Genomic DNA, 21,993 nt, shown 5'->3' with positions numbered 1-21,993 from the left:
CACCTGTTTCCTTAAAGTCATTTTACAAGTATTTCATTTTGGGCAGAACACAGTCTCAGCACAGCATTTGGTGAGTAGTAAAGCCACAACAAAGCTGCAGTCAGCATGAAATGCGGAGAGCACATCTGTAGTGGCAAAAGGGTTAAGAAAAACCAGCAAATCAATTGTGCTGCCTCTGTGTGACTGATTATTATCAAACCACCTCTATTACATCCATAATATTTACTCAGTATTGTCCACATTTTTAGTTTGACATAGGAACTGCCCTGACTCATAAACAAGTTGCTAGTTGTGCGTGGGCTCTCAAATGTTATCACTAAAGCTAAACACTACATTGAGCTCATCATCTGAGTTACTTTTTAATTGTTTGAAACTTAGGTTCATTTTTAATTTAAATATCTACTTGTTTTAGGAAAGCAGAACTGTTTCCTTATTGCTCTTCTGCTGGAGCCATTGAAGCAAATTCAACAATTTTTTTAGGAAATGTAAAATACATGTGATAAAATAAAATGGGTTTCTTCTCACATCCTATTTGTTTTTACAGGTTTTCTAGTAAGAAAATAAGTCCACTTCCACTGTCTCTTGCTGTTATTTCTTTGCTATTTGGTCATTATTGTTATCTTGTTCACTGCAACTTTCAAATACTTGAATAATTTTGTGGTCAAGTTTGTTGAAAACTGGAATAATTTGCTCTGATGTGAAGTTGTATAACGACTGCTATGTGCTGTGCCCCAGTAGAGAGAGAGAAAACAAGTTTATTTTTGATTCGAGGTGCTGCTGATAGAAATTAACTCATTTATGAGTGAATTTATCCCCTCCCACCCAAGGGTGTAGGATCTTTAATGTTCAACAGGTGTGGCAAACATGTTGTTGAGATTTTATCATTGTTACTAGACTCCTGTTCAATGCCTAAACTACATGAGTATGTGCTTGGGCTTTGTTTCAAATGGTTGAGAAGTATTTGCTGTAGCAATCTGGGCACGGATGTCTAGTTCTGGAAGGAAGCCTCCATTTTAATAACACTTCACACATGGGGGCTTGAAGGTAATTCAGCTTGGCTGCTGCAGAGGTGTTATTTTGCTGTATTATGGTATGTTTGTTTTTGATGTCCTTTATTGTTAATGTGTAATTACATTGTTCTGTCGTAGAGTATATTTGCTAGAGAGAGAGAGAGAGTGTGTGTGTGTGTGTGTGTGTGTGTGTGTTACTCTCTTGTTATGCAACTAGTTATGTGTTTGTTTTTTCTCACTTCGAACAAAAACCACTTTCACTGCATAGTCAGAGTAAAAATACATGGAAATTAATGAACATATACTACTTTAGCATCAGCACATCTTACATAAACTTCACTAAGTATGCAAGCATTCCTGGTTTTGAATCACATGTGATATTGGAAGCTTAAGAGATTGTAATTTGTTGAGTGACATTGTTGTTGGAGCTTGTGAAATTTGTGGATGCTGACAAAGACTTGCCATATAAGAGATACTGAAAAGTTAAGTAGAATGTTGGTGATAAGTTAAAACTGTGTAGCGTAACACGTCACAGTTGTTCTCTTGCAGTATGCTATGAATTGCACTTTGAAAGTACAACTTGCAGCCTGACCCAAAGTTTCAACTTGTTGCTCCCTAACTCCATAATGGCTCTTGTGCTGTTCTGATAGTTCCAAGATGCATAGCAGAAGAGCCTTTGTGGCGTTTGGAATAGAATTCGTTTACTATCTGCTAAGTATATTGCCCCAAAATCCTCTTACATACTCACTGACCGCTTCTAATATTGTCTGTTGGCACTGTCTGGAAGAACATAATTTTTCTTAGCTAGTATTCGAACTACACTTTCTTGGGGTAACGTGTCTGCAGTGTTAATGATGAAACTGTTTTAAGACGGATGGAATGTAGATGCAGAGTGCACTAACAAATTGCATGAAGCTATTGTTGACCTTTAGCACCATTGATAAAACAATTCACATAGGCTACATAAAGTCGATATTTTCTCTCTTCTAATAAGGGAAAGCACACGTTTTTATTATTGTGGATAGATGTTGCCACATGTTGGCATATTTAGTGTAGGAGGAAGAAAACTGTGGGAGTGTTGGTGTCATAGTCGAATGCCTGCCATCCACTGATGAATGTAACCAGTTCATTGTGAGAACTTGTTAAGAGCGATTTAAACTGTCAGGCTTAGTTTTAAAAATGATACATACCTTGACAAACTTCATCTTTGCCAATATTTATGTTCAGAAAATGTAATGGCATAGGACAGTGTTATGCCTCTTCGTACGCCACTGAGCTTCTATTAACACGTTTTGCTTTCTTTAATAGGGAACATAGTACGCTACACCACCAGGCCCGATATTGTATACAATCTAACCTCGTTAACACAAATCTAAATCTGAAGGGACCAAAAAATAGAGAGTTCATGTTAAAAAAAGTTTGTGTTAAGTGAAAAACCTATGTTATTACGTGTATGTGTACGGTAATGCAGTAATGTGTAATACACTACAGCATCAGTCACTTTACAGTAATGTAGAGTTAAAACACTATAATGTGACAGCAAAAGTGCAACTACTTACAAATTACACTATTTTCTTGGAAAAAAATTGAATTAAGGTTCACTGACGTTAACAGGTAGGAAAATATCTTGTAATTTCACAACCAGTTGTTGTAACTATTGTGTTTGCAGACTCAGTAGTGAGACCTGTGTGTGGAAGCAAATTGTTCTAAGCTAAAGACTGTAAATATCTCCTGATGGGTAGGTGGAATGGTATTTGTATTCTCCATCTCATCAGTTTCTTCTGATTACTCTTCTTGCACCTCAGTCACAGCTTTTGGCACATCAGATTCTACAAAGCACATACAACACTGTTGTTTATGTTAATGAATTCCTCAAAACTAACCCCAGGGTTCACAACGTCTTGCAGACCTATCCATTCATTAGCTGAAGTGGCATCATCTAGCTCGTGGCCACTTTTAGTAGTGTTATATCTCCAGGCTCTGTTAAAGCACTTCTGTATATGATGTGGGGACATGGAGTTCCAGGCTGCTGTGGTGGCTTTTATTATGTCATGCAGACTCCAATTTGGGGTTGCAGTGTTGTTTCCAGCAGCACGAATTTCAGCTCTTACAAGTTACTTGCAATAAGCTATTTCCGTGAGAGAAGTGATGCCTTGATTCAAGGGCTGAAAGTGGCTTGTCACGTTGTTTGGAAAAAGTGCAACCTTTATGTTGGTTAAATATATTTGTTTTTAAAACGATGTGGTTTCTCTCATATAACCCAGCAACATAACATTTCACTGTCGTCAGCATTACATACCAGGGCAACAGTTACCCATTGTGTGCTTCATGCTCAAGTATGACACTTATCACCTTTCGTCTCCAGCTTGCAGCTTGGAAGAAAAAAAAAATTGTAGAAAAGTAGTTTCATCTGTATTGAACACATCACGCGAGGCATACTTTTCCTTCTCTCAGGCAAATTCATGCAAACAGCTGTTCACAGTTTCTTCATCAACTTTATCCACAAATTTGTCCAGATGAAATTGAATGTCTTTTTTGCAACTGATACAGCCAACCAGCAGAACAACTTCATAGGGCTTAAGTACGAAGAAATCATTATATTATTGCTAGAATGATTCAACCACATGCGTGCACGTAACATATCTTTAAAAAACCCTATGATACAGTCAAGAGCTTGTTTGTGCTAACGAGGTTATAGTGTGTATGAATTCATATTCTATTGACATCGCTACCAGCCTTGCCATTTTTAAACATGTAAGAGGTAAATAAATACACAATTGTAACAAATTGGACATGATACTACAGTTGTGGTTTGATATAACTGGGGTGAAGTGAAGGAAATTTTTGATCAAGATAAGTATCTGATATTATATTGGGTTTGAATTTAGTCTTTTTTTACTAATTTCATGCAGCTTAATTTCTCTTGGGGGTTACTGGACATCTTTATGTGATCTATGAGAAAACTGAACTGCAGAAAGTCGTTCAGTAAGATCTGTGAGAGGTAAGTGAAAAGGGTGAGCTCTTGCCAAACCTTTGAAAAACACTGTTCCTATTTTCATTGTAAGTAAATAATACTGTATTTTCCCCTATTTTTTGGCAGTTTGTGTTACTGTATCTTAAATAGAAATGTGATGGGTTGCAAAGGATAAAAAAATTAGAATGGACCATTACTTAAATGTGGATTTTTAAGTAAGAAATATATTGAAAATAGTAGACAACTCTGGAAAAGTAATAAAATGTTACCTGTACCAGTAGGGGAAACAATTTACAGAAAAGTTAAAAATAGGGCCTCACTTAAGTTGTGCAGTTTGACTTGGCCATAGCCTTTAAACCGGGACACTTACAGCTTCAGTTGCACCTAATCAGTGGTTCTTGCAGTGGTTAAAGCTGTATCAGAAGTTCATTTTAAGAGTGGCATGTAGTTTGGTAACATTTGTATGGAAAGGAGTTTCCATTTTTAAGAAACAACACAACTCTAATTTAGCAACTAAGGATTGTGGTAACACAGAATGTAGTTTTAATTATGATCTCTGTCTCATCCACAAAATAATTGTGCCTATTTTTTAATGTAGTTCTCAACAGGTCTGATGTTTACATGACATCATGGAAACTGATACAGTACTGTTGATAGTGTCCCTTTGTATGTCATATGTCCTTTAGAGGTGGTTGGGAGAAAGCAGCGATTTAGTTGTTAAATGGAAGTTGATAGATTGTTTTTTATTTTCCTTTAGTCTTAGGAAATGGAATGCTGCCATGATGGCAACTGTTTTTGTTTTCAAATTGTGTCCATAAACGTTTATAAGATTTTAGATCGTGGGCATGTCCCACAAAGTTAGGACTCATTTGTTGGTATCTCGCTGGCAGTTTACTAACTTAAATGTATTTGTTGTTGATCTTGCATAAACACCAGGGGCTGAGTACAGTTGCAGTTTCATCATGAATTGGTTCTGTGTTAAAATTCTGTGGTAGACTTCCAGATGAGAGTCCTCAGTGTCATAACTAACTTGAAGCGCCAAAGAAACTGGTACAGGCATGCTTATCGAAGTACAGATACATGTAAACAAGCAGAATACGGCACTGCGGATGGCAACGCCTATTATCAGACATCACGTGTCTGGCGCAGTTCTGCGATCGATTGCTGCTTCTACAACGGCAGGTTGTCAAGATTTAAGTGAGTTTGAATGTGATGTTGTAGTTGGTGCATGAGTGATGGGACACAGCATCCCCGAGGTAGCGATGAATTGGCGATTTTCCCATATGACCATTTCACGAGTGTATTGTGAATATCAAGAATCTGGTAAAACGTAAACACTCTTACATCGCTGCAGCTGGAAAAGGGTCATGCAAGAATGGGACCAACGACAACTAAAGAGAATCGTTCAACGTGACAGAAGTGCAACCCTTCCGCAAACTGCTTCAGATTTCAATGCTGGGCCATCAACAATTGTCAGCATGCAAACCATTCAACAAAACATCATCAATATGGGCTTTGGTGCTGAAGACCCACTCTGTACATTTGATGGCTGCCTTGCCTGGGTCCATTGGCTCCAACATTGGACTGTCGATGACTGGAAACATGTTGCCTGGTCGGACGAGTCTTGTTTCAAATTGTATCGAGTGGATGGACGTGTACGGGTATGGAGACATCATCATGAATCCATGGGCCCTGCCTGTCAGCAGGGGATTGTTCGAGCTGGTGGATGCCCTGTAATGGTGTGGGGTGTGTGGAGTTAGAGAGATATGGGACCTCTGATACATCTAGGTACAAGTCTGACTGGTGACATTTATGTAAGCATCCTGTCTGATCACCTGCATCCATTCATGTCCATTGTGCATTCCGAAGGACTTGGACAATTTTGGCGGGACAATGGGACACCCCCCTCGTCCAGAATTGCTACATGGTGGCTCCTGGAACACACTTCTGAGTTTAAACACTTCTGCTGGCCACCAAATTCCCCAAACATGAGCATATCTGGGATGCCTTGCAACATGCTTTTCAGAAGATATCTCCACCCCTTTTCAGTCTTATGGATTTACGGAGGACCCCCCCCCCCCCCCCCCCTTTCACTCATTGAGTCCATGCCATGCCATGTCGTATTGCAGCACTACTTCATGCTTGCAGGGGCCTTACATGATAGGCAGGTGTACCAGCTTCTTTGACCCTTGAGTGTATTTCTAGAATTCTTTATGTTGGAAGCACTTCAGAAGGTGCATCATGCATCACGTGTTGCTCTGCAACCAATACTATTTAGAGAGAGAGAGAGAGAGAGAGAGAGAACATTTTATCACTTTATTTTGAAAACTACAAAATTGAGTAAATAACATTAATCGTATCAAAACGCATGTTTTGTATGTCTGGTAAGATGCTGTAAAGGCTAATATACTTTGCTTACTAGTAATAGTTGTTTCTGAAATTTCTGTACATAAAATTTGAGGTCTTGTCAAAGTTAGTAAGAATATTTTTCTATACCAAGTAAGAATGCAATATTCCAAAGTAATATGAAGTACTAAAGAAATAGATTCCTGAGAAGAAATGGGTTGCCAAAGAGGTTCTTCCTGTCATCTTGTCACACCATTAAGTGTTGCCTGTAATTGAACTTTGGGGCAGAGTTAAAAAGCTAGACTATTAAAATTCTGAATTCTGGCAAGTGCTGTCTAGATATCTTTTTAGTGTGAAGAGGGGCTAGGAGGTGTTTAATGATTTTTTCAAAGCAAAAGGAGGTCAATGAGAAGGAAATCTGTGGTGGCCTTGTCATTGGAAACAGTCTGTCTGAAACATATAAAGAAACCATAGAAAATTGAAATTGGGATTAATGAACTGGTATTCAAAACCTTCTCCTGAAGAAGTTTTACTGTCGGCTGTAGTTTTTTGTTTTGTACCCACATTGATTTTATCTTCTTTGCTGTTTCCCAGAAGGTGCGTCTTTTAGGTAAATTAGGAAAAGACTGAGTAAGAAAAAGGACTCTAAAATTTAGCATCATGCAAATTGTCAGGCTCTGTAGTTGAATGACTCGAGAAAAACTGTTTTTGGCTATATGACAAAGCATGCCCCCACCTCTATCGCCTCCAACTTCTCCTTCACCACTCACACATAAAGTTATATAATCATTAACTTCAGGTACCAGACTCTTTAATCTGCCAAAATGAAAGAAAGGGTTCGAGGATGGTGCACTAATCATACATTTAGTCAACCTAGAAATGAAGATAACGGAAAACAGCGCAATAGTATTGAAGAGAAATAATAAGTTTCAATCGGGGAGGATTGACTAATGTTTTAATTTATAAACTCAGTTTTCCTACTGTTGATCATAATTTGGTGTATGAACGGTAAGAACAATATTTTAGAGAAACCTCCAAGGGAAATAGTGCAGTTCCTATATAAGCTCAATGAAAAATGGAAAATTAATAAATTATAAGTAACATACGTGGTCACAGGTCAGTGAATTAGTAGTATCACACACTTGTCAGATAGTTGTATGGTGGAAGGTACTACTTCCTGAATTGAATTATCTGAGTAATGAGAATGAGACTGATTTAGTTTGGAGATTTGTACAGTTATTGGCATCCACTCAGACGGATACTTTAAGAAAGTAATATTATTTTTGTTCCTTGAACTTGAGTGAGTGGAAGACTCTTTGGAAGTGCTGTTGACTCCATTGTCATGGATACTGAGCCTGTGACAGTGCTGTAATCTACTTAAAGCAGTTGCATTACAGCTTCTGAATAATATACCTTTTTTTAAATTTTTTTATGTATTTATAAAATAGTTTTCATAACTTGTTTGCTTGGGGTTCAGTTCAAGGATTACACTCTCCAGGATATGTCCAGTTTGTGATGTATTGTGAATAAGACGAAGTTGAAGTGAAAAAATATTGTGGTATTAAAAAGGTATCTACCTGTACGAAAGCCTTTAATGGTAGCAAGTTTGCTAAAAATATGATTTTAAGCACATCATTAGATTGAAATCTGAAGTGCTCATCAGAAAGTATGTGTGTCAATGTCTTTTCTGCCAAACAAAGGGAGTCGCTCAGTGAAAATGACTCCTTTTTGGCAGAATAGTAAATATGTGTGTTCGCTTTGGGTAATTTTCTGGCGCGCTATTCAGCAATTTATCACTGTTATTGTTGGCTACGTGGTGAAGTGGAGAGTTCATTATTATTCCTTGTGCATGTATGAATATTATATTGTCATTGAATCCTGAGTGCTTGCAGTTTCACCCAGTTTTAAACTATTTGTAGAATATTAAGCCAAAACTATCAAGTATTTTCAATTGTTTTCTACATACAAGGCACTCAGTAGGATTTGACAGACATTGTGCTTTGCCTTAGGAACTGATAATTACTGCACGAGTGTTGTCTTATAGACGAGTATGGTTACCAGAATTGCATGATATGGTAACCTTACTTCGAGGTATTTAATCGTTCTGTTTCGTATAAAATTGTATTTCATATGGTTAAACTTGTATTAAAGGAACTTTCACCTGGTATAAGTTGACTTATTTTTGTTTGGCACCAGGTTGAAGTTACCTATGGTAGAGAGGTAAGTGTGAATTATGAGGTTATCTGGTGTAGTGTGTGTGGTGGTAGTTTTACTTCGTTATCTGTATTTATTTGACTATTGTTGTAGCAATGTTGTGATCAGTTAGCACCTCAGTTGAAGATTAGAAGTTCAGAAAAGATGTTTTATGTAGTTAGCTCTTGATTTTGGCCTGAAAATTTTAATTTACTTTTCTCTTTTCCCGGCATGCCTTTTTGTTAAATTACTGCAATTTTCGGAAGGAAAGGTAGCTCGTCGTGGCTGAAATTGGGTCTTTGTTGTGTGTTTATAGATTACGATTACGAGTATTACGGTTATTCGGATTATCGAGGCGGCTACAGTGATCCGTATTACGATGACTATTATCGTTATGAGGATTACTATTTCGATTACCCGCCGCCGCCACCACCTGCCAGAGGGAGGGGCAGACCGCCTCAGCCGGTGGGTCGAACCGTTTGATTCGTTAACGTTGCTAGCTAGCTCTGACTGTGGCACTGTGTCTTTTGTCTGTTGTTTCATTTTTTCCCTCCTCCCTGAAAACCGAGTCCATAATTTGAGTCCAGAACCATGTCCTTTTTCTCTATTTACGATGAGTACAGTCTCAGATAAAAAGCTGACTTCCCTACCAAAGACACAGTATCACTTTCAAGTAGCTTATCATATCTGAGCCACTGATATAGGCTTCAAAAATTTCTTTCCAATATTTAAATTTAGCCGGGAAAAGGATGCTCTTGATACCTGAGGTTTTGTAGGGAAATACGTATTGTAGTTATGAAGAGCGGTATGTGTGTGCCTGTATTGGCTCAGATATGGTAATCTCATTTTCTTGCTGTTTAGTTGCAGGGTTATCCAAAAGGTCAAGGGATGGGTTCCGGGGCACATGACAGCTGTAAATGGACAACTAACTTTTCCTCACTTAATCACGCAGTTAATCACGCGCTTTGTTTCTGTTCTGTGAAAAGATACTGAAATTCGTGATAATTTTTTCAGGATAAGTCAACGATTAACTTAGTTGCAGGCTGAATTGTCTGCAGATATTACATTGTCTTCATATTCCCTCTCTGGTTCATAAAAAAGAAAATTACGCAGATTCTTAATGAAAAGTATGTTATTGTTGCTTATTTGGGCTGTTGAGGAAAGGTTAGATTACTTTTTGCAGATTTGTAGCTACTTACCTTGTGCACATACACAAAATGCATAATGCTGACAAAGTTCCATACATTTCTCTGGCTTTCAGCTTTAGTTGATGTGCTTTCTGCTTTTTGCTGCTTTTAGATGCTTCAGCATTTAGTTAAGTGGCAGTAGATGCTTTGGCTTCCCTTCCTATTCCCTAAACTTCTAAGTCTCTCATTTTGGATAACCCTGCTATTTGCTCATAAATTAAGATATTTCACATATCGTAAAATTTATCAGCCAAATACTGGCAGCACATACCACTTAAGCAATTGTATTGAACTAGTGTACAATTTACTGGAACAGTGAAATTTAAATGCCTTGGACTCAATTGTAACAGTAATTTGTAAACATATGGTTGATGTATGTTGAAAATGTTGACAGATGGTGATTTGAAGAGTGTGAATTACGGATGAACATGTTCGAAATAAATTCTGTGAAGTAATGTTTATCAGTTTATATCTGGAAGTTACGTGCACAGTTCCTTTAGAATAGTGGGGACATTACTCAATTGAAAAACCCCTTTAACGTCAAATGTACAGTATTAAAATGACCAGTTCATTGTTTCTAAATATTGCAGATTAAATGATTGGCACTTACTGACATTCCATACATGCTCCACTTACTGACATTCCATACATGCTCTTCAATTAGTGTCAGTCTTTGCATTGTGTTGCTCAAGAGGGAAGAGGCAGAAAATTTATATCCTAGAAATTCTTATTAAACAGCTGTATCTAAGTTCAAATTTTTTTACCCAGTAAGTTCCTGTATTTATTAACAGTGATTTCTTTAAGATAGGTTTTTTATGAGAAAAACTTTCCTTATAATACTAACTAAAATTTATGTTTCTCCTCCCCCCCCCCCCTTTTTCCTCTTTCAATCTTGCCTTCATTAACAGTCACTATTATTTTTCCACCTGCCCCTTACTGCCAGTAATCCTCGTTTTTTCAGTCTTGCTGTCAGCAAGCCCTCTTGCCCTGCTCCTCTTGCTGTCAGTGAGCCTCGCTGCTTGCCACCTGAACCCCAACCCTTACTGCCAGCATGGGCTGCCCCCTCCCTCCTTTGTCAGTTCCAGCAAACTGCTGCCCCACTGTCACTGAAACTGATCATCTACTGTACCCAGCTGTTTCATGTCATTTGCTTCCACCTTGTGCTGGTAGCCAGTATTCTTCTGTGCTAATTCATTGGTAAGTAATCTTTAGTCTGCAGCGTCCCTAATTCAAACCTTTTTTTCTAGTCCTTCCTACCCTCTCACTATACTATTTCATGTCATCACTCCTGTTCATCCAAGTGTGTCCCCAAGCTTCCACTTATGTGGTTATCACTATCTGATAACATCAGTTACTTCTATGGTGCGAATTTTTAAGTTCATCAGTTGAATTGAAGTGAGATAACCCTGGGTGTGTTTGAATTATAAATTAAAAGTATTTTGGACAGTAAAGGAAGGGCCATTTAGTAGCAACTCACAAATAAATAAATTTGCTGGATAACAAAGGATGCGACATACATATGCTAATACATGTTCCATCTTTTAATTTCTCCCATTAAAGGGCCTTTTGTGTTTCTCAATTTGCATGTCTGACACACAATTGTTCCTGTTGTGGACAATATTAACTATTAACTATTCACTTAGCTTTGGCTCAGATTTTGGTTTTTATTTATGACTTTCATGTATTTCCAACATTTAAAGTATATTATCCAGTAACATTTCAATGGATGTTTGCTTGTCAGAATTTTCAAATAGAATGTGGCGTTCTGTTAAAGCATTTTCATTTCTGTGCTGCAGAAACCTGGAACATTGTTGTCAACGCTCTTTGTCTTGAAGTTTCCAGACTTTTGCTAATGATGATTGTCTTACTTCAAAAATGTGTTTATTGAAAAATCTTACTTTAAAAATATGTTTATTGAAAATCTCTTTCCTCCGTATTCCATTGTGTTAGATTATTACACTTGATCAATTCCTGGATGACTATTAATTAACAATAAGTAAATAATTCTGTGTTGCAACATAGAGAGTTCCATTATAAATAATTCACTGTTGCCTTACATTCTTATCTGTACCTCTTTTACCAAATCACAGCTGCTACTGTCACTAAATTTCTCCCTCCCTCTCTGCGTGCGTGCGTGCGTGCGTGTGCGTGCGCACATGGGTGTGCCCACATATCACAGTGTTTCACTTACTCATGAATTAACATTTATGAGTAGAAAACATGAGAATATTTATTTTGAGTACTGCTCTGAACTGCTCAGTGATTGTTAGTTTTCACCAGTTGATGATATTCAACAGTTCATAATTTGAGTAGAGATATTGATATATTACCTGTCTATAAAAATTTCTCAAGTTTCATAGCTGCCATTAAGGTGAGTTACAAAGTTGTTGAGCGGGAATCTGTGCACGGTGTACTTTTCTTTATAGATCAGTTTTTATTGTTAGCAGCACTTTTCATAACAGCAAAACTTGGTTACCTATCTCGATATTTTTAGGAGCAACACATTTAAGAAAGATTACTTTAGATTGTGTTGGTTTTAGTACTGGTTTTATTGTGTAACTACTTTGTTTTTATATTCGCAGTATGAAATTCAATTATTCGAACATTATATTGATTTCAGGTGGCTGGCATGACCTCTTGGTTTCGGAATCTGACGTATGGTGTTTCAGCAGGCTGGTCGTGGGCGTGGAGTCGTGGCGCGTGGCCGGGCAGGTGGGCCCCCGGGACGTGGGGGAACCCGTGGGGCTTCTCGCAACGCGGTATCCGGGGTGGCAACACGTGGGGGGTCACGGGCAGCCGTACGTGGGGCGGCGCGCGCCAAGGGAAGTTTACCAGGTGAGGACGGTAAGTATCAACACTTTCACAACTATTTCTTTAAAACTGTGGCACACAATCGTATATTTGGCATAAAATGACAGAATTCGGCATATTAGTAGGATTTTAGCAGCCTATGACAAAAGTGACGTGTCACTTTGAATTCACTTCAGTAACTTAGTGTTCTTTCGTAGTTACTCTCATAGTACTTGCCGTCCTCCATATATTTATCACTGTAATATCTCTAGGAAATAATGAATCTATTTGATATCATTCTAATACATCGATAATCATTGGGGACCATCGCTACACATTTCTTCATTTCATTTCATTTCATGAGACGTCTTACATAATTTCACGATGGACTTGTTTTGTATGTGATAGGAAACTAAGTGCTTTGTCACATGACAGAATTGCCTGTTTTTAGTACATATGCTACATGAAGAGCGTAGACTTTGGCACTTGTTCCACTGCCCAGTTTAACAGCAAGTCAATTTTTTTAAAATTTCTATTTACTTCTTGGGCATCAAAAATGGATGACTGCAATTGAGCTTTGATGCAATGACATGTTAAGTCTTAGGTTTTTGAATGGAAGTTTTGAAATAAATGTTATGGAAGTGGAAAATTTGAACCTTTCCTGGTTGTTTTGTGTGCTAGTACGATAGAGCTCCTGTAAACTACTTTCAGGGAAAGATATCAGTGAACTGGAGAACTCTTTGAAAGTTGCTGATTGTATTTCAATAATATGAATGCAGTATGTTCTCTAGGCAACCTCTGAAACCGAATAAGCAAGGTTTTTTGAATAATTTGTGATGGTGTCCGAATAGTAATTGTGTGTCAGGAATAGGCAAAAATATACATTACATGACAAAAAAGAAAAAAAAAAAAGACGTAGCCACAAGACTTGGTCAGATAACAATGTAACTTTGTACAGATACATTCAAGCAGTAGGTGTGTAATTGATAGTTGCAATTCTCTTTGATAGGCAGAACAGCCACCAGAGTGCATTCGTGTAGTTTGTGTTTAGTGTTGATACCAGCCCTATCGAAGTGCATTAGCATTACCAGCACCTGACAGTGTTTGTAAGTGGTTTCATTATGAGTATCCATGTGGCTGGCTGGTGAGTCATGCAGTGTACAGGTTTGTGGGGAATTCAGATATGACAACCACATCTGGCCACGACAAGGGCAGATTACTATATTGTGCACCAAGCACATCCTAATCCCTACACATCAGCACCTGCTGTCAGAGGACAAATATGGACTACATATAACATTTTGTCACCCCGCACTATTGATCGGAGACGGGAACCAGCAGCAGCAACAGCTGGATTTATGAATTATTGTCCCACCCGTAGGCTGTGTTTAAATAAGACACCACAATGGTTCGAGTGGTGCCATGATCAGGAAGCATGGACATGATGGCGAATGGCAGAGTGTCACAGTTCTTCACTGCCCTGGATGGCCATTGTTGGCGAGTACTGTCAACCTAGGTAGGAGTCCCATTCTTCCAGTGTTTCGGAGAGCCACAATGGTGGTACTCCTGCTGTCATGATGGTGGGAGACATCAAGTATGGCTCAGGGCACTGGTGTATTAAAGAATATGTCCCTGGAGAAGTAGTGAGTCGTTTTTCAGCTTCTTCACGAGAGCCATAAACAGGTAAACAGCAGTGAAAGAGTAAATTCCTCAGATCCATTTTCTTGTAATCTTGATGACCTAGAATGCACTGGTTCTGGTGTATTTGTCATGGTGTATAAATAAAATCTGCTGGTTTCTGGTTTCATCCTTGATTTATTACATCTGGTTTTATCTGCAATAGATCTCATTGCATCTCCTGTTAAAAAACAGGAAAAGTAACAGAACACTGGAATTTTGTCCTAATCCACACTCCTGTTTCGAAGTTGAATCTTCAAACAAGATGCAAAAAATAATTTTCCTTTCAGTCAAATGTGTCATTGAAGCATATTCTTTTTTCAAAGATTTCACTCTCACTGTCGCAAATTTTAGCTTCTGAACTAGACAGGCGGACATGTTCACCAGATTATGTACATGGCTCAGGACTCTGTCTTAGAGATACTTAGACACACTTAGAGATTCTGTCAGGCACACCACTATCATCCCCATCAAAGAGTTCATTCTCGCTGTTGCTTCTTGTTGGATCTGCATTATTTTTTTCCTGTGTACAATCACAATGGCATGCCATTTTCTCAGTCTAAAATGAAGATCATAACAACAACATTAATAAGATCACAGCAGCACACATACACAGGTTGGACGTGGGATAGCCACCAAGGACTCTTTTCTTATGCCATTCATAAGACCTTTTATAAAACAAATCTGTATGTATTGGTTGTGGAAGTAAGTTGTTTTTCCTTTAAAGTAAGTATTACATAGACACTCGTGTGTAACAAATAAGGGGCCAGAATTTTTTAACCTTAAAAGGGGGTTTACCTGAAGTCGAGGTTTTGATAGAAAGCAAACCTTTTCCAGAACTCTTTGCCTGTATTGACATGAATTACACCAACACACACAATTTACACAATAACAACAGTAAAACAAGGAGATACCTATCCTACACATTATACTGTAATTACAACTTTTTTTGTAGCACTAATACAGTAGTCAAAGATGTAGTTTCCCAGCACACTACAAAATTAAAACATCCATAAAATACTTACACAATTACAGTAATATAATAATTTGAGTTACTCTTCCTATATTCGAAACACATTTACACAACTTTCACAGTGCCTCATTTTTTGAAATACCTGCATTCAAAAATGGTAGTCTGCTTTTTAGCACTGTTGGATTTTAGGTTCAAAATGTCCATCTCCAATCGATTTACTCTGTCTATAACAGGGTTGTCCACTTTAAATGATGTGACCGGACAATGTGTACTGGCAATAGCTTCACTGAATGATGATGTTTGCATTTCTTCATCCCTTACATCATAGTCTTCTTTGATACCTTCATCATTCTGCTTTACTTCATCTTCGCAGATTTCCTCAACATCTGGGATGCATGTAGTGATGGCATCATCATCACAAGCCACAAATTCATCAAAAGTGATGGGTAAATTGTTAGATACCTGCACCCAGTCATGCATGTCCACTACTGCTTCATCACTGTCTTTGTCGAGAGTGATCATTTCATTAAATCCAGCCGCATGAAACAATTTGAGGCGGTTTCCTTAGTTACCGTTTTCCAAGCTCCTGTGAGCATATGCATTGCTTGCGGGATGTTCAATTTAAGCACGTCATTCCTATCAATAAAGGCAAGAGTCTTAAGGGCAAGAGCTTTCCGATACTTGCTTTTCAGGCTGCGAATAATCCCTAGATCCATTGGCTGGAGCCTGCTAGTGCAATTTTCAAGAAAGAAATGGGCTTTCACATTCCGCAGAAATCCTAAGTCTGTTGGATGAGCAAGACACTTGTCCATAAAGAGAACAGCCTTCCTGTTTCTAGCACCCACTCGTGCATCAAAAGCTTGCAAGAACTTTGTGAACAATTCATATTTGAAAAATTGCTAATTTGCACATAATAAAATATACCTTAACATTCATTACTTGAAACTAACAGAATGGCTTACGGTGGCAGCTAGTGGCATTTTTTGGAACTTCTTAGGCTTTGCACCCAAATGTAAACTGCAGGCGGTTTTTTGGATTCCTAAAACCGGAAAAAAAGTGTGGCATGCATTCGGGCCGCAAAAGCCACTATTGTGTTGTTTTCAATATTTAATATTTCCAACACTAAATGCGGGTTTTGCCATAACGCGAATTACGTTAAATCGAATATAAAATTGCATTGCCCTTATGGAATAATTTTTGGGACTTGAAATTTCTTCCATTAAATGCAGGTTTACGCTAAATCAAGGTCACGCAAAATTGGTGTTATATTGTAATTCCCTTTCATTAGGGTAATTTGTGAGCTCTTTAAAAGCATCTTTTTAGTGAGGAAAAATGGTTATTCTACGTACAGAGTTTATCATAATTAAAGGTTAAAACTGACACATGGGAAAGTATATGATAATAGAAGCAAAAACATTCCACTAAAGATGGGTCCGCATACAATTTGTCTGGGAGGTGATCAATAATATGTGGTTACAAACTGCCACTGACTTCAATATGTATTGTCATAGTTAGTAAAATATATTTGAAATGTAAACGTTTTGATTAAGTCCTAATGTAATTGGACTCAATTTTCGCCCCAGGTGTACCATACCTTGTGCAACCTGTGCAGTGTTAGGTAATGTGGTACATGCATGATAGGCCATAGGTGCATTTTACTGCTGGTGTAAGACAGATAGCGAACATGCCAGTTTGATCTGATATGACTGATTGTGTGCACAGCCTGTACCTTGGCATGTGAGGTCATTCTCAGATATTTCCTGTGTCGAGTCATCTCAGAATTGAAGTGCACAACACTTTGGTTAATACAATTTAAAAAGTGGAGCAGCCAATAGTGCAATCTCATCCAGATCTACAAGATGATACAGATGCATTTGAAAGAATTTGTAGCTTAATGCAGGAAAGGGTGCAGCATTGAGTCAAAGTCCAAATGTGAGGACAACACGCAGAATACCTCCTTCACAGCAATTTGTCGCATTTAATGTGCTGTAGTAATAGTATGTTTGCTATTAACATGGGCCATGGGTGAAATTTTAGCCCATATAGATGTAGGCTTAATCAGAGTTTATATCCTGAATGTGATTGTACAAACTACCGGGGATGGACAAAAATGTGGAAACACTGGAAGAAATGCATGCTTGAACAAAAATGCAGATGCTAGCCGACTTTGCAGGTGGTGCTGTTATTTGACCACAGATGGCGTGTGTGCAATGCCCTCAACAAGTTGCAAGTGTCAGTCATTTTCGGAACAGTGTTCATTTTCGGAACAGTGTTCATTTTCGGAACAGTGTTCATTTTCGGAACAGTGTTCATTTTCGGAACAGTGTTCATTTTCGGAACAGTGTTCATTTTCGGAACAGTGTTCATTTTCGGAACAGTGTTCATTTTCGGAACAGTGTTCATTTTCGGAACAGTGTTCATTTTCGGAACAGTGTTCATTTTCGGAACAGTGTTCATTTTCGGAACAGTGTTCATTTTCGGAACAGTGTTCATTTTCGGAACAGTGTTCATTTTCGGAACAGTGTTCATTTTCGGAACAGTGTTCATTTTCGGAACAGTGTTCATTTTCGGAACAGTGTTCATTTTCGGAACAGTGTTCATTTTCGGAACAGTGTTCATTTTCGGAACAGTGTTCATTTTCGGAACAGTGTTCATTTTCGGAACAGTGTTCATTTTCGGAACAGTGTTCATTTTCGGAACAGTGTTCATTTTCGGAACAGTGTTCATTTTCGGAACAGTGTTCATTTTCGGAACAGTGTTCATTTTCGGAACAGTGTTCATTTTCGGAACAGTGTTCATTTTCGGAACAGTGTTCATTTTCGGAACAGTGTTCATTTTCGGAACAGTGTTCATTTTCGGAACAGTGTTCTGTGTAGTTCATAGTGCATAATTTTAGAGCTAAGTGAATACAAATGTGGAAAAATTGTTGTTGCTCATATGGTGGGTGGTTCCCTAAACAAGGTAGCTGAAATGTTTCGTGTTTCAAGTGCTGACGTATCAAAGATATATACTGCTTACACAGAAAGAGGAAAAGATAATCTACCAAGTAACGACATGGAGAAAAGTGTATATTGAATAATTGTGATAGGCGGTCATTGAGATATAAGAGAAGAGGACAGGAAAACGGTTGCCGAAGTCACTACAGAACTGAGTGTCACACTTATGAACTTTGCCTGCACCTGAACAACATGAAAGGAGCTCTATAAGCTGGGAATTCCAGGATGAGCTAGAATTCCTAAACTATGCTAAAACATGGTGCTGAAGTCATAAAACCTGGGCTAAAGAGGAATGGGATAAACTCATCTGGTCAGATGAGTCCTGTCTCACTCTGCTTACATCTCTGGCTGACTTCACGTCCGGTTTATGCTGTCCCAAACCTATGATGCAGACTGCTTGCTGTCAAGGGAGAATGATGGTGGGGTTTTGGCAGTGATTTGGCAGCCATATAGTGGTGTTCCATGGGCCTCCATGGTTACCCTGCAAGGTCACATTACTGTCAAGGATTAATAATAATAATAATGACGATGATGATGAAATTTTTAAAGTCACACTTGCAACCCACATCTTCAGTTGTGTGCTGGATGTATTCCTGTATCTATCTTCCTTTTCAATTTTACATCTGTTACCCTGTAATACCACGGAAGTTATTCCCTGTTGTCGTAATGGATGTCCTACCATCCTGTTCCTTCTTATCAGTGTTTTCCATATTATGCAGAGAACCTCCTCATTCCTTACCATATCAGTCCACCTAATTTGCAATATCCTTCTGTAGCACCACATCTGAAATGCTTAAGCCTCTCTTATTTTCCAGAGAGCCCATGTGTTACTACCATACAATACTGTGCTCTAAATGTACATTCTCAGAAATTCCTTCATCAGATTAAGGTGTGTGTGTGTGTGTGTGTGTGTGTGTGTGTGTGTGTGTGTGTGTGAGATACTAGTAGGCATCTCTTGGTCCGGAGAGCCTTTTTTGCCAGTGCTAGTCTGCTTTTCATGTTGTCCTTGCTCCATCCATCATGGGTTATTTTGCTGCCTAGGTAGCAGAATAACTTCATCTACTTCATGATAATCAATCCCAATGTTTAGTTTCTTACTGTTCTCATTTATGCTGCTTCTAATTACTTTTCATTTATTCTCAATGCATTTGTGCACATTAGACTGTTCATTCCATTCAGAAAATCCTATAATTCTTACTCTTCTACTGATAGCAGTGTCATCAGTGAATCTTATCATTGATGTTCTTCCACTTTGAATTTTAATTCCACTCATGAACCTTACTTTTATTTCCGTCATTGCTTCTTCAATGTATAGATTTAACAGTAGGGGCCAAAGACTACATCCCTGGTTTATACCCTTTTTAACCCCAGCATTTCGTACTTGGTTGTCCACTCATATTATTCCCTCTTGGACTGTCGAACGCTTGTTCTCTGTCGACAAATCCTATGAATCTGTCCTAATTTTTCTTTAGTCTTGCTTCCATTAACAACCGCAGCGTCAGAGCTGCCTCTATGGCGCCTTTACCTTTTCCAAGCCAAACTGATCATCATCTAAAAATCCTCAGTTCTCTTTGCCATTCTTCTGTATATCATTTTTGTCAGCAACTTGGAAGTATGTGCTGTTAAGCTCATTGTGCAATAATTCTCACACTTGCGGGCTCTTTCAATCTTCGGAATTATGTGGATGATATTTTTCCAAAGTCAGGTGGTTTATCACCAGACTCAAACATTCTACACAGCAATGTGAATAATCGTTGTGTTGCCACTTCCCCCAATGATTTTAGAAATTCTTATGGAATGTTATCCATCCCTTCTGTCATAATTGATTTTAAGCCTTCCAGAGCTATTTCAAATTCTTATTCTAATTCTGGATCCCCTGTCTCTTCTATATCGACTCTTCTTCTTCTTCTTCTTCTTTTTTTTTTTTTTTTAAACATGTCATCAGACAAGTCCTTCCCCTCACAGAGACCTTCAATGTTTTCTTCCCATCTATGTGCTCTCTGCTCTGCATTTAACATTGGTATTTCCCATTCCATCATAATGTTTGTGCCCTTATTTTTATTTTCAACGAAGTTTGTTTCGACTTTCCTATGTGCTGAGTCAATTCTTCTGACAATCATTTCTTTATAGATTTCTTCACATTTTTTCAGGTAGCCATTTCACCTTAGCTTCCCTGCATTTCCTATTTATTGCATTCCTCAGTGGCTTGTATTTCTGTATTCCTCAATTTCCCTGAACGTTTTTGTACTGCCTACTTTCATTGATTGAAGTATTTCTTCTGTTAAGAGTGATTTCTTCGCAGTAATCTTCTTTGCACCAACTGTTTTCTTCCCAACTTCTGTGATGGTTTTTCTTAGGGGGTGCCCATTCCTCTTTAGCTGAACTGCCTAATGAGCTATTCCTTGTCACAATATTTAGAGCCTCAACGAACTCCCAAGTTTCCTTAGAATTTCCGTATCCCACTTCTTTGCACATGGTTTCCTCCTGACTAGTCTCTTAAAATTTCAGCCTCCTTTTTGTCACTACTAAATTGTGATCTAAGTCTATATCTGCTCCTGGATACACCTTACAATGCAGTATATGATTTCGGAATCTCTGCCTGATCACAATGTAATTATCTAAAATCCAAGTACATCTCCTCCTCTTGTGATTTTTTAACAGCGTATTCACTATTAATAGCTGAAATTCATTGCAGAACTCAATTATTCTTTCTCCTCTCTCATTCCTAGTACCAAGCCCATATTCTCCCATAATACTTTCTTCTGCTCTTTCCCCTACAACCACATTCCAGTCCCCCATGACTATTACATTTTCAATTCCCAGTACTTTCTCTGTCTCTTTATCTTTGGCTTGTGACGTCGCATGTATACTTGCACTATCATTGTCGTGTTGGTTCGCTGAGGATTCTAATTGGAACCACCCTGTCACGGAACTGTTCACAGTAACTTTCTCTCTGCCCTACCATCCTATTCATAACAAACCCCACTTCCATTACACCATTTTCTGCCACTGGATATTAATCTGTACTCATCTGACCAGAAATCTTTCTCTATTTTCCATTTCATATCACTAACCCCCTACTATAACTAGAATGAGCCTTAGCATTTCTAACTTCCCTACCACTTCTGGCATTCCGCGCAATGATTCGTAGAATGTTATCGTTTCATTGGTGATTCAGTCTTTTTCCCATAGTTACCACACCCTTAGCCGTGCCCTCCAGACATCCGAATGGAGTACTAATCTGGAATCTTGTGGCATGACGCTTTTCAATTACAGGCCACATGTCCTGTGGACACAAATTGTCTTTAATGTATGGTTCCCATTGCTTTCTGCATCCTCATCCCGTTGATCATTGCAGATTCCTACTCCCGTAGGGGCAGTTTCCCACCTGAAAGACAAGAGAGTGCTGTGAACCTGCTCCTCTGCCCTCTTTGATAAGACCGTTTGCTGAGTAAGTGGTGACTTCTTATGCTGGAAGACTTCGGCTGATGATTTTTATTCAAAATTTAAGCGGTGGCAGGGTTTGAACCCGGGACCAAGGACATTTCGACTACTAATCAAAGACGCTATCCCTAGACCACAGGTTCATTGTTATTATGGGACCATTTTGGCTGATCAGTTTCATCCCATGGTACGTTTGTACCCCAGTGATGATGCTGTGTTCAAAGACAAGACTCCATTTCATACAGCCTGTCCACTTTCATCTTTGTTACCTGTACTTGTAACTATTTTCTGAAAAAATGGTAGGAGATTACCTTGAATACCATGTGGGACCTGTATTTATCTATTCAGAGACAGCTGGAAGTAGTTTTGAATGCGATTGATTCTGCTACACTGTATTGGGCAT

General features: G+C 38.5%; 1 protein-coding gene across 9 annotated transcripts in view; it reads left to right on the top strand.

The window, feature by feature from the left end:
- The window catches only part of LOC126236961 (heterogeneous nuclear ribonucleoprotein R), a 179,829-nt gene that overhangs the window by 155,469 nt on the left and 2,367 nt on the right, over positions 1–21,993 (top strand). For 5 of the 9 annotated variants that reach the window (XM_049946662.1, XM_049946661.1, XM_049946660.1 and 2 more), the window contains 2 exons: positions 8,840–8,988; positions 12,383–12,554. In XM_049946662.1, coding sequence (XP_049802619.1) covers positions 8,840–8,988; positions 12,383–12,554 — 321 coding nt within the window. Of the gene's footprint in view, positions 1–8,839; positions 8,989–12,330; positions 12,555–21,993 lie in introns of all 9 variants that reach the window. The other 4 variants (XM_049946664.1, XM_049946665.1, XM_049946667.1 and 1 more) reach the window with 4 other exon arrangements.

This window comes from Schistocerca nitens, chromosome 2, assembly GCF_023898315.1.
Source record: "Schistocerca nitens isolate TAMUIC-IGC-003100 chromosome 2, iqSchNite1.1, whole genome shotgun sequence".
Lineage (NCBI taxonomy): Eukaryota > Metazoa > Arthropoda > Insecta > Orthoptera > Acrididae > Schistocerca > Schistocerca nitens.
Note: the sequence above shows the minus strand (reverse complement) of the source record. Positions and strands in the feature narration are given on the sequence as shown.